A 12914-nucleotide genomic window follows, 5' to 3' on the forward strand; every position below is an offset into this window, starting at 1 on the left:
GCGCGTGGGTCTTTCCTCCGGTTCTCAAAAGAGAAGCAGAGCGTGGAAATACAGTTTTCAAAGCATAAACCCCCGTTCTGCAGTCTCAGTCAGAAGGCGCAGGGCAAAATGTTATGGAAAGCTGAGGGACAATCACATAGAAGGTAAAAGCCAGATGACTTGCAGGGCCTGGAGAAGTGTTACAGCTCACAGTCCTCAGCCGGGAACTGACTATGCCCAAGACTTGTATTTTGTTATCTCACTAAATTGCATGGAGCCTCCCTTGGAGATGTCTGGAATTTGTGGAGCAACATCCTACAACCGCCACAAAGGAAAGTCATTAAAAAACAAATCAACCAAGTCTTCCTCTAGAAAAAGAATATGTATTGAAATGAATACATCTTTGACCTTTAATAATTTTAGCTTATGCAGAGACTGAAATATACTCAAAATATCCATTTTAGAAAATCACCTGAGAAGGCAGACAGGAACAGGCCTGTAGCGCTGCTTTAGCTGCTCCAATGCTGTTTGCTGTTTTCATCCTTACTAATATGAGTGCTTCCAATTAGCAAGGACCTCACATTCCTGCCCTTTCACACTCACTAATGTTTCTCAATGGAATTCTCTTCATGTTTCTCAGCCTACAAAAGTCTTTTTTTTTTTTTTTTTTTCGGAAGGGATAAAGAAGCTTGGTTACCCAAGAATAGGAATACAGCGTTTATCACACGTTAAACTGGTTCTGACACTTTTTGGCATTTCAGTAACTTAAAACTGTTTTGTTTCAGAAAGCTGGCATGTACATAATCTGCAACGAAGGTCAGGGACTTTGCCAAGTTTAGTGGGAAAAAATCCCAAACTTGAATATGAAACAGCCAGTTTACAAGAATACGGGAGTAATGTATTTTACTTGACACCACCACCAAAAAAAAAAATCTTCTCTCTCCCTCCAGAGGGAGTTTATGATACAGCACGAGCACACGAGTGCGTCACTCCTTTCTCCGCTTTCCGAATCATCCTACAAGCAAATTACAACATCCTTGACCAGACTGATGGATACTAGAAATGCGTGTATTGAACGTGTGTAGGGAGAATGGTGGGGCAAAACAGAGAAACCTTACCCCTATCACCAAACCCAAGCAACCACAACTCATGCATCATGCAACTCCCACACCGTATCTAAACGCAGCCAATCTGAGACTGGTTTATAAACTGGAAATGAAAAATAATGTGAGGATTCAATTAAGATTCATGTCTTCAATTTTCTCTGGAACTACAAAGGCTAGATTATTTATTTTTGAAACAAAGTCTGGCATTCTGTGATAGTGACCGGATTTCAGCAGCTGGAGAACTGGGGCAGACATCAAGTGTGATGAAACTTTGTGAAACCCCAGGCTTGGCAGCAGTGCCTCATTTCTCCTTGTCCCAGCAGGAAGCGCAGCCCTCAGACCCTCCACGTCCATCTTCCCACACAGATCTTGCCCGCTACAAGCACAGCACGCTTGAATGTATACAGCTGCCATCTTGACATACAACTGTCAGTATGTCAGATGTGAGGTCTGGAGCCTTGCATGTTGAAACAAACACAGCTGAACTGTGAGTAGATGACTTCACCTACATATGATTACATCCAAACAAATATGCTCGAAATGTTTATTTTTCCTTTTACATTGCACTCTACATTGGAAAAGCAACTAATTCTCTTCAGATGATCTGAATGTATTGTTTTATGTGTTTATATGAATGCTTTAGTTCTCAGACACAACATTAACTCTAATTTTTTTTATCTGCACAATGCTTGAGTTCTACATTATGGCCATTGTGAAGCTCAGAAAGTTTTAGATCCCACAGGAACATTCACCTCAACTGTATCATATAAACTGGTTACTGTAATTTAAGCATAAATTTTTACTCCCAGAGTGCTGCTCCATATTGAAAAAATGACTCATAATCAATCAAATCTCCTGCTTCAGAGTTTCTGTGAGTTGCTTTTAGGTGGTCGAAGGCATGACTTCCACAGAACCTCACCATTCTTGGGGCACAGCTGACTAGATGTGGGCAAGATTTGAGGATCTCCCCCTTTTTCAGAAGCAAAGATTGGAACAACCAGCAGGAACATGTACTTGTGCTCTCAGATACTTGGCTAATATTTCCTTTTGCAAGAGTAGGGGCCGGGTGAGTTACCATGCTCCATGCACGGAGGCATTTTCCTTCAGGTGAAACTGGCAATAGCCTCAGGGGGGTTTCTTCACCTTCCTCTTCATCAGAGCCCTGGCTCCCCCACTGTGATTGTCTGGACGTATTTCCAGCCAGCCAGTTCCTGCCACCGTGAGGGCCTCAGGCACTGGCAGCCCCTCAATCTCTCCTGTGTCCTGCCTCAAGCAAATAAACCATTTTGTTTTCAAAAGACTGAAAACTGTTAGTTTACTTCGGGTCTCTGAGCAAAACACAGAGGGTCATCTATTTGAAACTTAATGACCTGTGAAGCCGAGAATGTCGATCAAACGACCTTCTCCATTTTCTAGAAAACTATAAAGCAACTGCATATGCACAAGACCTTAGGATTTGTTTCAGCTTTACATACATACATACCTCAGGAATGTCAGTATATCATTATTAACACAGCTACATGGACCCTGTGTTGTAATAGTACTGTACAGTTGCACAGTTCTGAAGAGTTATGTTGAGCTCTCAAATTACCTAAAGCGTTAGCCAAGGATATTTGGCAGAATACGTAACTTTCTTGTAAAACTGTGTTTCATGTAAATCCAGGAGCAAACTGTGAAGCAGATCGCTTTTAAAGACTGATGTTCATTTTTTAAAATTTCCTCTTTAATTATAGTTAGCCTAAAACATTATGACTACTAGCGATCAGTTTTAGTGTCTATATAAGCCTGCACTAAGGCATGAGAACAGATTACTGCAGCAGCAGATAAATTGTATTTTGTTTCTTTTGTTAAGAAATACTGCTCCTTCCAGAAATTTTGTATAGATGGACAGAAAATAAATTTTTTTTGCTAATTGCCCTAAGTCATCTCCTTTAGGTCCGACAGGCTATTGGTGCAGAATTCACTGAACAGGCAGGAAATCCCTTATACACCAGAATGTACTGGTCAAACAATCCAGATAACTAGCACACATGCTAGTAGGTCACACAGTAAGTCTAAAGTAAAACAAACTTCAGAAAGAAAGTCATTAGAGACTGAGAAGTCATTAGCCTTTGGCTTTCTCTGCTACATAACACTGTTTCTACCCTAGAAGCATTCGTGCAATGCCTGAATGTTGCCAGCAGCTGTTCTCGGAGTCCAAAGCGTCAGGACCAGGACACCTGCCTGTGCCACACAGCTCCCCAGATAGGGCCTTCATCATTTACTACGTTTTTTGTTCTTGATTTCTTTTTTATTAACCTCATTATATTTTATATATCCATTTTCTTGCCCCACAATTTTTTTAATGGAACTATGTCACAATTATTGCATTTTCCTCTGACTGCGGAGAAAGATTTTACTATTCCTGCACTCCAAAGTAAGCAGGACTGTAAAATCAGAGTTGAGGCTCTGCAACAGTCCAGCCTTTGGCTTCTCTACCGCAACTGATAAAGATAAAATCCTTTTCCAACTTGTGTCTGAATTGGCTGCTACTTTCAACACAGAAGAAATCCGACAGGAGCAATCAGGTTTTAAAAACATTTCTTCAACTCCAGCAGGCAAGAACATTTTTTGAAAAGAGTACTTTTTTTCTTTTGGAGATTGAGGATCAAACATAACTTATACGTAAGGATCAAAAATAACTTATAAGTAAGGAGCAGAAGGAGAAAATAACAGCGTGTATGTAGATGAAAATCAGCTGAAAATTAATCCTTTTACATACCATCATCTTTTTATGATCTGGAAACTCAAGGCCAAAATAGTCGCCTTCAACAAGGTTCAGGTGGTTGCAAACAGCATCATGCAAAACCTTCCCTGGAGCTCTTTGCTGTAAGAAGAAAAAAAAGACAAGGGTTATACAGATGCTTTTAATTAGTGGCAGAAAAATTACTATGCTAAGAAATTATCCAGCAAACAACACTGCCAAAACAGTTTACAAAATAAGTGGCTATTCCAACCATACCCAGCGGGCAACTGACAATAATTACACTAGTTTTAAAGCTACAGAAAATATCCATCCATCCCTTGGATGGCAGCTCAGAATCCATCTTTAGTGCATTTTTATTTTTGAGGGGAAAATACCGTGAAATAGAAGAGTTAGAAGCGGGCGACTTGGGATACAGCTTTCTTATGTCTGCCAAGGCTAATTTCTACCATGAATTTTGCAAGATAGCTATTTCATCCCATGGCCCTTCGAGCCATGTCAGGTGGTGTTATCCACATCTGTGTACAACATACTGAAAACAAAAAGGTTCATTGACAGACCTGTCATACAGAACACAAGGGTCTGAGGGTTTGCTGCACACCATTTGATAAGCAACAACAGGCTCAAGTCCTGGGTTCAGGGCTTATCCTGAGCCTTCTGCTGCGAGGCACCGAAGCTGGTCAAGGCCCGTCGCTGCTACCCTAACAGAGATGTCGAGTAACTTGGAGGAGTCAGGAGCAAGCATTTCCTTCCACACACTGAAAGTCTTCCCTCTGTATATTTTATAGCAGATGTTCTAGCCCAATATTAGCTCCCAGAACCGCCACTTTGCTGATTGTAAGGATCCTTCTCATCAGCACGTCAGTTAAATCCACACCTGCAGCAAATACTGCAAATTACAGCTCACCAACAAGGCTTCAGCAAAAAACACTGTTTCTGTATAAAAAGGCCAATCACTGAAATCAAATATTTTTGTTCCTTGGACAAATGCACCTATTTTAACTCAAGAGGCCCTGAAACACAGATCTCCACTCACTTCAGAACAAATAATAACCCATCAAACCGCACAAACTCCACCGTTACAAGAGACTCATCACACCCCAGACACGTGCCCCTGCACTCAGCCTGCAGATTGGCCCTTTTCCCTGTCTGACCAGTAAATAATTACTAGAGCAAAATAAAACAGCAGTAACCAAGCAAAGAAAAGAAAACCAATGGAGGCGGGCAATCCGGCTGACCTGGCTCAAACCTGAGCCTGAGCCCAGGTCCTGGCATCTCCAGGCAGTGCCCGTACCATCAGGGTGGTGGGCAGCTGCTCAATCCCACCTCCTCCCAGATGTGGCACTGTGGAGTTCGGTCCCTGTTTCACTGGGATACCAGAAAACAAATCCCCATTTTTTTTCCACCTAGGGCAACACCCGGTTTTCAGCCACAACCCAAAGTACAAAGCATCTTTCAAAAGGCAATCTATCTACCATTGTCTAATACGAATGGCGAAAAGTAAATACCCAGTAGCAAGGCTTACACCAGAGAAATTAAAAGGATGACGTTTTTCTAGGGAAGGCACAGAATGTATGAGCCACCACAGCGGCGCTGTGACCCCGGTGACAACTGACACGATGACCGAACCTTTCAACGCTGGCTGGTTTTGAAAGTCGGAAGGGAAAAGCCAATCTCACCTCCCCAGGAACTTGCCAAGCAGGTTTCTGCCCGACATACTCCCAGTGCCTCTAACAGACCTATGCCACCAGGAAGCAATGTTCACTTACATTATTTTATTAACTGTTTGTTGATGTTAGCTAGAGAAAACATTAGCCTCGTGAATATTGTCAGAAAACACATCAAGAACAATTGCAGACAGGAATACTAATTTAAGCATTTGTCATAGCTGACCTTGCAACAACTAAAATAATTCATACCAAAATGCCAAATAAGAGGATATAGAGATGACAAGGAAAAAAAGACACCCATTTTTCTAGACAGAGCACTAGTGTAATGCCATCCAAAATGAATCTCAAGTGCAAATAAATTTGAATACACTCACTTTATGTTCTCCAGCTTCATTAAACCAAAAGCATCCCCGATGATCCCCACCCAGCCTGCGCCGGCTATTGCACCCCGTGTGTTAGTGCTAACAGAAAGCTTCCTACATTTTCCACTCCATCTGTCGCTTACACAGGCACATCCAGACATACATCGTCTCTTAATGAAAGATCTTCCCGGTACGTGCATTTTGTTGGAGGCAATAGTATTATTAAAAAGACTTTAGGTCTAGCATAATAATGATACTAGTTTACCACTCCGAAAATACACCTACAAATGACTTAAAAACTTCAGGGAAATGCTCCACCTCCCAGACTAATCTCAGGCCTCCTCAGTTTGGCTGGGACCACTGGGGAGTGGAAGGGTGTGTTTAACAGTCACCTGCACAGCAAGAGGTAGAGGGTACTTACTTTCATCCTCACGCACAACCAGAAAAATGGAAACCTGCCTGTGAATGTGTAAGTATATGTCTTACTAAAGTACCTGATGGACTCCTGCCTAACAAAGACCAAAACTCATCGTGCCTGCCAGGAAAAAACAGATGCCTGTGGGAGCGTGGAGATTTTTGAACAACAGGAAAAAAGACATAGAGCCTACCTGCGTCACCACGCTGCCCAAGGTTAGCTGAGGAGAGCCAGCCAGTCTGATCTCAGACCATGATTAAAAGCACCTGATTAAAACCCGCTGACTGTTTTCATAAAAGTTTTTTTTCTTATACGCATTTAGATGATGGAACGACATTCTTGTAGCATTTATGTCACTTGGCATTTTCTCCGGAGTGTGCCTCAGCAACATGAAATGCTTCTTACTCAAGTATTTGTAAATAAGACCATTATTCTAAACTCATCTTAGCTTTGATCAGTCTACCTCAAAATAAAATCTGACAGTTTATTCAAGGGAAACACTGTGCATATAAAATCTGCTGAGATTTAGAGCCCGATGCCACTCCGCTCTTGCAGGACCAGAAGGAGAAGTACAACATCCACAAAAGCAGGAACTCTCCGGTCTCACAGAGGATGTTTGATTCAGTGCAGTTTCATGACATCCCTACTAAAAAATTTAAACACAATAAATTAAAATTTCAGTCCGCTGTCTATGGAGGCAAACCAGCAGTCACTCAGGTCACAGCAAACACAAGCTGACAGAGGAGGCATTCAGGAATGAGTGCGCCATGCCGATGACATCATCCAACAGTCGCGTCTGACTGGAACGTGGTTACAAGGCCTATGGGACAACACAAGATTTCCCCAGGACTTGGAAGACATTTTCCAACCATCAGGCATGGCCCTGCTGCCATGCCTCCGACAGCGAGCACAAGGCAAGCTCCGTCAGCTCCCATCCCACGGCTGCAGCTGCGTCCCATAAGCCACAGCTTGGATGCTCTCCCTGCGCCATGCTGGCACAGGTCTGACCCATGGGGGTCCATGAGCCCCACAAAATAGCTACATGTGCAGGTAAGGCTGCAGGGTGGGGAAAGGCTGCACTACGGTCTGCGCCATAGGAGGGCCTTTCCCTGGCACAGTGAGAAAGCACAGGCCCATTACACGACCATCACAAAAGCCTCGTACACTGGGATGAGGGAAGGTCATCAACATGGCCAAACGTGGAGGACATGGGAAAGGAGAGCCAGCAGACCTATCTCCCTGAGCATCACCAAATGAGAGCTCGCACCAGGGAGGGAAAAAACTGACCTGAAGGTGAAGGTCAAAGGAGGACAAGGCATGCAAGTGCGATGTTGACACAGAGGCTGCCACGACGAAGGCTGGTGGCAAGACTGTGCCTCCAGATCATTCGCTACCACAGATGCTGCTCCATAAGTAGGGAGGGAAAGGAAAGAGTACAGTATACTGGTGGAATACAACTGGGGGAAGGTCTCATGCAACACCGGGGAGCTGGGAAGCAGCTGCAGCGGGTGGCAGTCCCCTGCTCCTGTTTCTGTTGACAGCCAGACTCTTGTAGTCGATGAAGAAATATTGCAGCTCCAGAGGGCAATTCTTCCTACCCCAAAAATGGCCATCTGAGCACATTGGCAATGAACTTTTCCTTCACGATACAGTTGTACTCTTTTACTCTTGCTGACAAAGAGCCCAGACACCTGTGTTACAGGGTTAATTTTAGATGAGGCGAATCCCAACTGTACTGACACCAGGGAATTACTATTATTTTCTTGAGGTGGTATTTAGTTACACCAAAATAACATTATAAATTTATTGCAGTGAAAAGCAGCTCACTGATTTCCAGTAATGCATCCTTGTTGCTTAATGAATTTTGAACTGGCCTTTCATTTAGCTCTGTGAAATCACATTTTAAAAAAGTCACTTTACATTTGCAGGGAATGTCAGGCCACTAAGTTCTAAATTATGAATAATGTGCATCACCACATTTAGCTGCAAGCTATGAAGGTACCCAGTCAAAGTAACCTGCTTTATGCACTGCGCATTCAACATTTGCTGTCTGCTCATTATTTTAGTCCCACTCAATTCCCTCTCCTACTCCCACCAAAATCCAAAACAGTATGTTGATCTTACAGTGGTGAATATTTTTAATAGGTTCAATAATTCATTAACGTTCTATCGACCGCCAATCATTAAAAAAAATCTCCCTCTACGTACTTGTTTAGACCATTCTTTGTCACAGACCACAATACAGAAAGTGCCTAGCAATATCCGGAAGATATCCAGGACTAAAAAAGAAGTGGGTTTGGACACAACCCCCCTCCCTCAAGTTAACTTAGTAATTATTTCACTAACCATCTACCAAAAAACAAAAGAGTCAGTGATAGTGATAAGACAGTGATTTTACCATTTTTTATCTGTCTAGCCCACTAATCTCAAATCTCTGAACAGATCTTTAACTGAAAGTTTTTTGTTTGTTTTTTACATTGAAAAACCCAATAAAATAAGCACTTCTTTGGAATATCTGAAAAACGTAAGTCCCATCAATGCTTTGGTCAAAGTAAGACAGCAGCATGTGGCAGCACAGACTATTCTGTTTTCCTTTTCTTCCTGAAAATGGATCAGAAAAAAAGTTTGTTTGTTTGTTTTGTTTAAATTACTTACTTGTGTAACACCTGATAAGGAGAGAAACTAACTCCTTTACATTCGTCTAAACGAAAGAGGTACACTCACCATTCACATCTGCCACAATATAAAGGCAGACATTTCTTCCACTAATGCCTTGCTCCTGTCACATTCTGAGTGCTCAAAAATGAAATGTGACAATTTGGTCAAGCTAAATATTTTACAAATACTTAAATATTACATTGTACAAAGTTGAAATACAAAGTTTAAAATTGTATCTGTTCTTTTGCCAGAAACCACCCTGAAAACCCCTTGTACTTCAGACGAGCCTGATTCCCAAATTATTTTTATACTCCAGTTTAACAACTGCATTGAAATGATAGTGAAAACTTCACCCAGTACTTTCAAGACTATTTCTGAAGTCATATACAGTCGTAATCAATACCAAAAATAACAACCCCACATTCCTAACAGCATGAATTTTCTCAGTTTTTCAAAGCTGTTAAAAATTATGTATGTATCTACAACTCTGAAACGCAAAAAAACTCCAACCAACAAGTGTTCATGATAAGCAAATAGTATAAAAATAACCTCAAAGATGGGATTGAACAACAAGGCTCTTAAACAAATAACTCTGCCAGAAATTCATACTTCAAAGGAGGCTTGAAAACTACTCACAGGAGAACACTGCTGTCAGCGTCCGAAGACAAATTTCATATTTTAAACATTTCTCCTTTCTGGCATAAAATGAAATGCATAATTCATATTTAGCAAAAGTCTATTGCTCAAAGGGCAGGATTAAAAGCAATAAGCACTGTCCCAAGTGGTGTTGCTCTGGACCTCACACTGCTAAGACACTTGGAGATCCTCTGCCCTTTTTCTCCTCTCCTCCCTTTCGAAGTGTAGGTGTTAATCCTGTAGGAAGGATTAGATGACTATAAAAATAGCTTTACGCCGTAAAGATCGCTCTTACACCCAGGCTTACTAGTTTTTACTTTGCTGTTCGGTTTAGGCTGGGTAGTTCGGAAGTGTTTGAAGCGTGATTCGTCACCCCTACGCACCAGGTCAAAGCAAAGAGAAGTGACACCTTTAAACAGAGCAGTCACACGTTCCCGTCACTACTTCAAAGTATGCAGATCCCGACTCTGCACCTACAGCCACCAGGTATCGACTCCATTTGGAGGAAGGGTGTAGAAGAGGCAAATTTTCACGATAACCTAAAGGCACCTCATTCCTTTTAAGATATTTTCCATTTGAATGTAGTTGAAGGCTCCACTCCTGGCACGTATCCCACACGCTTTTGCACAGACTGCGCACATACCATCAAAGGCAGGATCCAGGCCAAATGCAGCAACAGAATAAGTCTCTTACACTGCCTTAAAAACAGGCGATTGATCATCTGCTGTGTGTGTACAATAGGACTATTTAGTGTTCCTTTCTTTCAAGATTTTAGTGGACTGCTTTCCCACTTTATGCTCACCACATAAGCTGTATTCCCTTTAATGCCAGTGCTTGCCTTCCACCATCTCTGATGTACACTTTTACACTTCGGCCAATCTCGCTGGTGCTGGCATCTTTTTTAAACAGTGTGACTGTAAGAGATGGCGCTTTTTACTTCAGCTGTCTTTTACTCCAAATATCTACCCTTAAAAAAAATGCAGCAGCAAATTTACACTTTTTTCTCCCATCAGCAATAGCAAACAAGATGACTTTAGGTATGTGATTGCTCACCAAAAATCAACACAGCAAGCAATTATCGAGGCAAAAATACAAAGAAAAGAATTTTAATAACCATCTCATTCACTTGCATTTCTAGCTCCTTCTCCAAAAGAAACCTGCAGTCTTCTACATTTGAACATACACAGGTTTGTTATTGCAACCATGCTCTTGGATTTCCAATCATGACAAACTGGCTTATGTCAAAATATTTTGTACAATAGGAAAAAGCAGAAGGATTGCTCTGACTACAATATAAACTCTCTTCCAATGCCCAAAACCAACTTTACTAGAAACAGCCAGTAGTAAAATTCAGGTGAAAATTAAATACTTACCAGAAAACGAAATAATTAAATAATCCTCTTTAATAGTTAAATAGTGTGGAAGGAAAAAGAAAAAGATTGTCTAGGAAAGCTAATGTAAAGCATTATGATGAGGCTATTTTCAGTAGTGCTTGGTTAAACTTTTTCTTACAGCAGAGTCAGGCTAATACAAAATTCAGCTACAGGAAATCCTCAGGTAACCGTACATCTCCATAATTACCGTACAGCAAAGCTACTGGAATTGGAGGCTCTGCTTGGTGTCTTTTCACTTGCCTCATAAAAACATAGCTTTATAACTTAATGGGCAAACACCAGCCACACTGTATTATATATCCCATTTCAATGTGCAACTAAAGAACTAAAAAAGGAGAAGAGATGGGCTGGGCACCTTCAGAACTGAGCCGTTCATACCACAAACCAACGTGTCATCTTCAGGTGTAACGATCCAATCATTTGATTTCTTTGCAGTTCTTACAAATGCAAACTGATACTAATATCAATTTTATCTCCATCGCAGACCCCGCAGCAACCACCACAAAGCTAGTGGAGCCCTTTGTCAAGGAGAAGAAAGGGGAAGAAAGAGGCAGATTCTTGTAGCCCAGAGAATTTCCGCCTCAGGGAGCTGTGGGGACAGAATCCCACAGGAGAATGCATTTCGCACGGCCATCCCACTGTCATCAACGCCAAAGGAAATCTGGAACTCCTCATCAGCTAAACACCATGAACCCCACAGACCAAAAAACATTCAGCCTTTGGCCACTGTAGTACACATCTTTTTATTACAAAATGTTATTCATGGTGAAAAGCATTAAGAAAACACTTCATGATTAGTTTCCTGGTTCACTGGTTCCTTTAGCTGTATTTACAGCATTTTCGCTAGCTGACATTTATCTCTCAGTTAGAAAATACAACTGACCTTGTGTTAACTTCTCTGTACTGATTTAAAAAAAACAACATTTGACACATATGCACCTAAAAATCACTTTATCAACTTAAAAGGGATGCTCTGATCCCCTCTGCTAATGAATTCAGATGAAAAACTTCATTGTTGTCTGCCTAACAATCCTCTAAGAAATTGTCCTGATGGGGACAATGCATGCCTTCACATGAACTGCGAACGCTGATCTCAGCAACTCCCCAAAACCTCTAACCCCCAAAACCATCAAACTGCAACAACAGATCTCTGCACAAGCTCATTAGTCCTCCTGAAAAAAGCCCTCAAACCTTGTTTCTTGTAGTACAACCATTACTACGAGCTTCCTTCAGCTAGGTGTAAAATATTTGTGGGACATGAGCAGTGGCAGAGCGAGTCTTTTAAGTAACTGCTTAAGGTTGAAGAATTCCGCACACCAACCATTCAGTTCTTGGAGACTTCCAGCGGGAGACTCTTGCCAGAGCCACAGTTACTAAACCAAAATTGCTTTCCTTGAACATCATTTCAAATGCACAATGTGGACAAGAAAAATGAGGCGCTAAAAGAACAATGAGAAAACTTACTAAAAATATGTCATCTTACTTCCTAAATTAGCTCCTGCAAATGCTGAGTCATCTCTGCCTAATTTTACTAGCAAAACTAAGAAGTGGTTTGTGGCTGCTCTTTATCCCGTTAGCAAGGCAAACATTCATTGCTGGAAGAGATTATTTTCCTGTCTGAAGAGTATCGTCAGCATGACATATTCCAGCTTCAGAGCCTTCACGCTGAATGGTGATGACTTGCAAGAACCAGGGCCAGCCTGTCATGAATTTCGGATCCTGGAGTGAGTTGCAGGGCAGATGCATAGAAAAGTGCTTTTCTCACGACCTGAAACAAACTACTTTGCAAATCAGCACGTTAGAAAAGTGGAAGGCAACAATACTTTTGTTGCTACGTGGCTTTCCTGAAACCAGGTGCACGCTAAAAAAGCTTCCCTGAAAAGTTGTATCTCACTGAGAGGTGCGAGAAGGGAAAGAGTGACCCCAAAGCCATCACAACCATGACACCACA

General features: G+C 41.7%; 1 protein-coding gene across 9 annotated transcripts in view; it reads right to left on the minus strand.

The window, feature by feature from the left end:
- FARP1 (FERM, ARH/RhoGEF and pleckstrin domain protein 1) overlaps positions 1 to 12914 on the minus strand; it is a 219642-nt gene that overhangs the window by 67259 nt on the left and 139469 nt on the right. For all 9 annotated transcript variants that reach the window (XM_074562571.1, XM_074562551.1, XM_074562604.1 and 6 more), the window contains exon 3: positions 3847 to 3951. In XM_074562571.1, coding sequence (XP_074418672.1) covers positions 3847 to 3951 — 105 coding nt within the window. The remainder of the gene's footprint in view (positions 1 to 3846; positions 3952 to 12914) is intronic.

The sequence above is a fragment of the Larus michahellis genome, chromosome 1 (genome assembly GCF_964199755.1).
Source record: "Larus michahellis chromosome 1, bLarMic1.1, whole genome shotgun sequence".
Classification (NCBI taxonomy): domain Eukaryota; kingdom Metazoa; phylum Chordata; class Aves; order Charadriiformes; family Laridae; genus Larus; species Larus michahellis.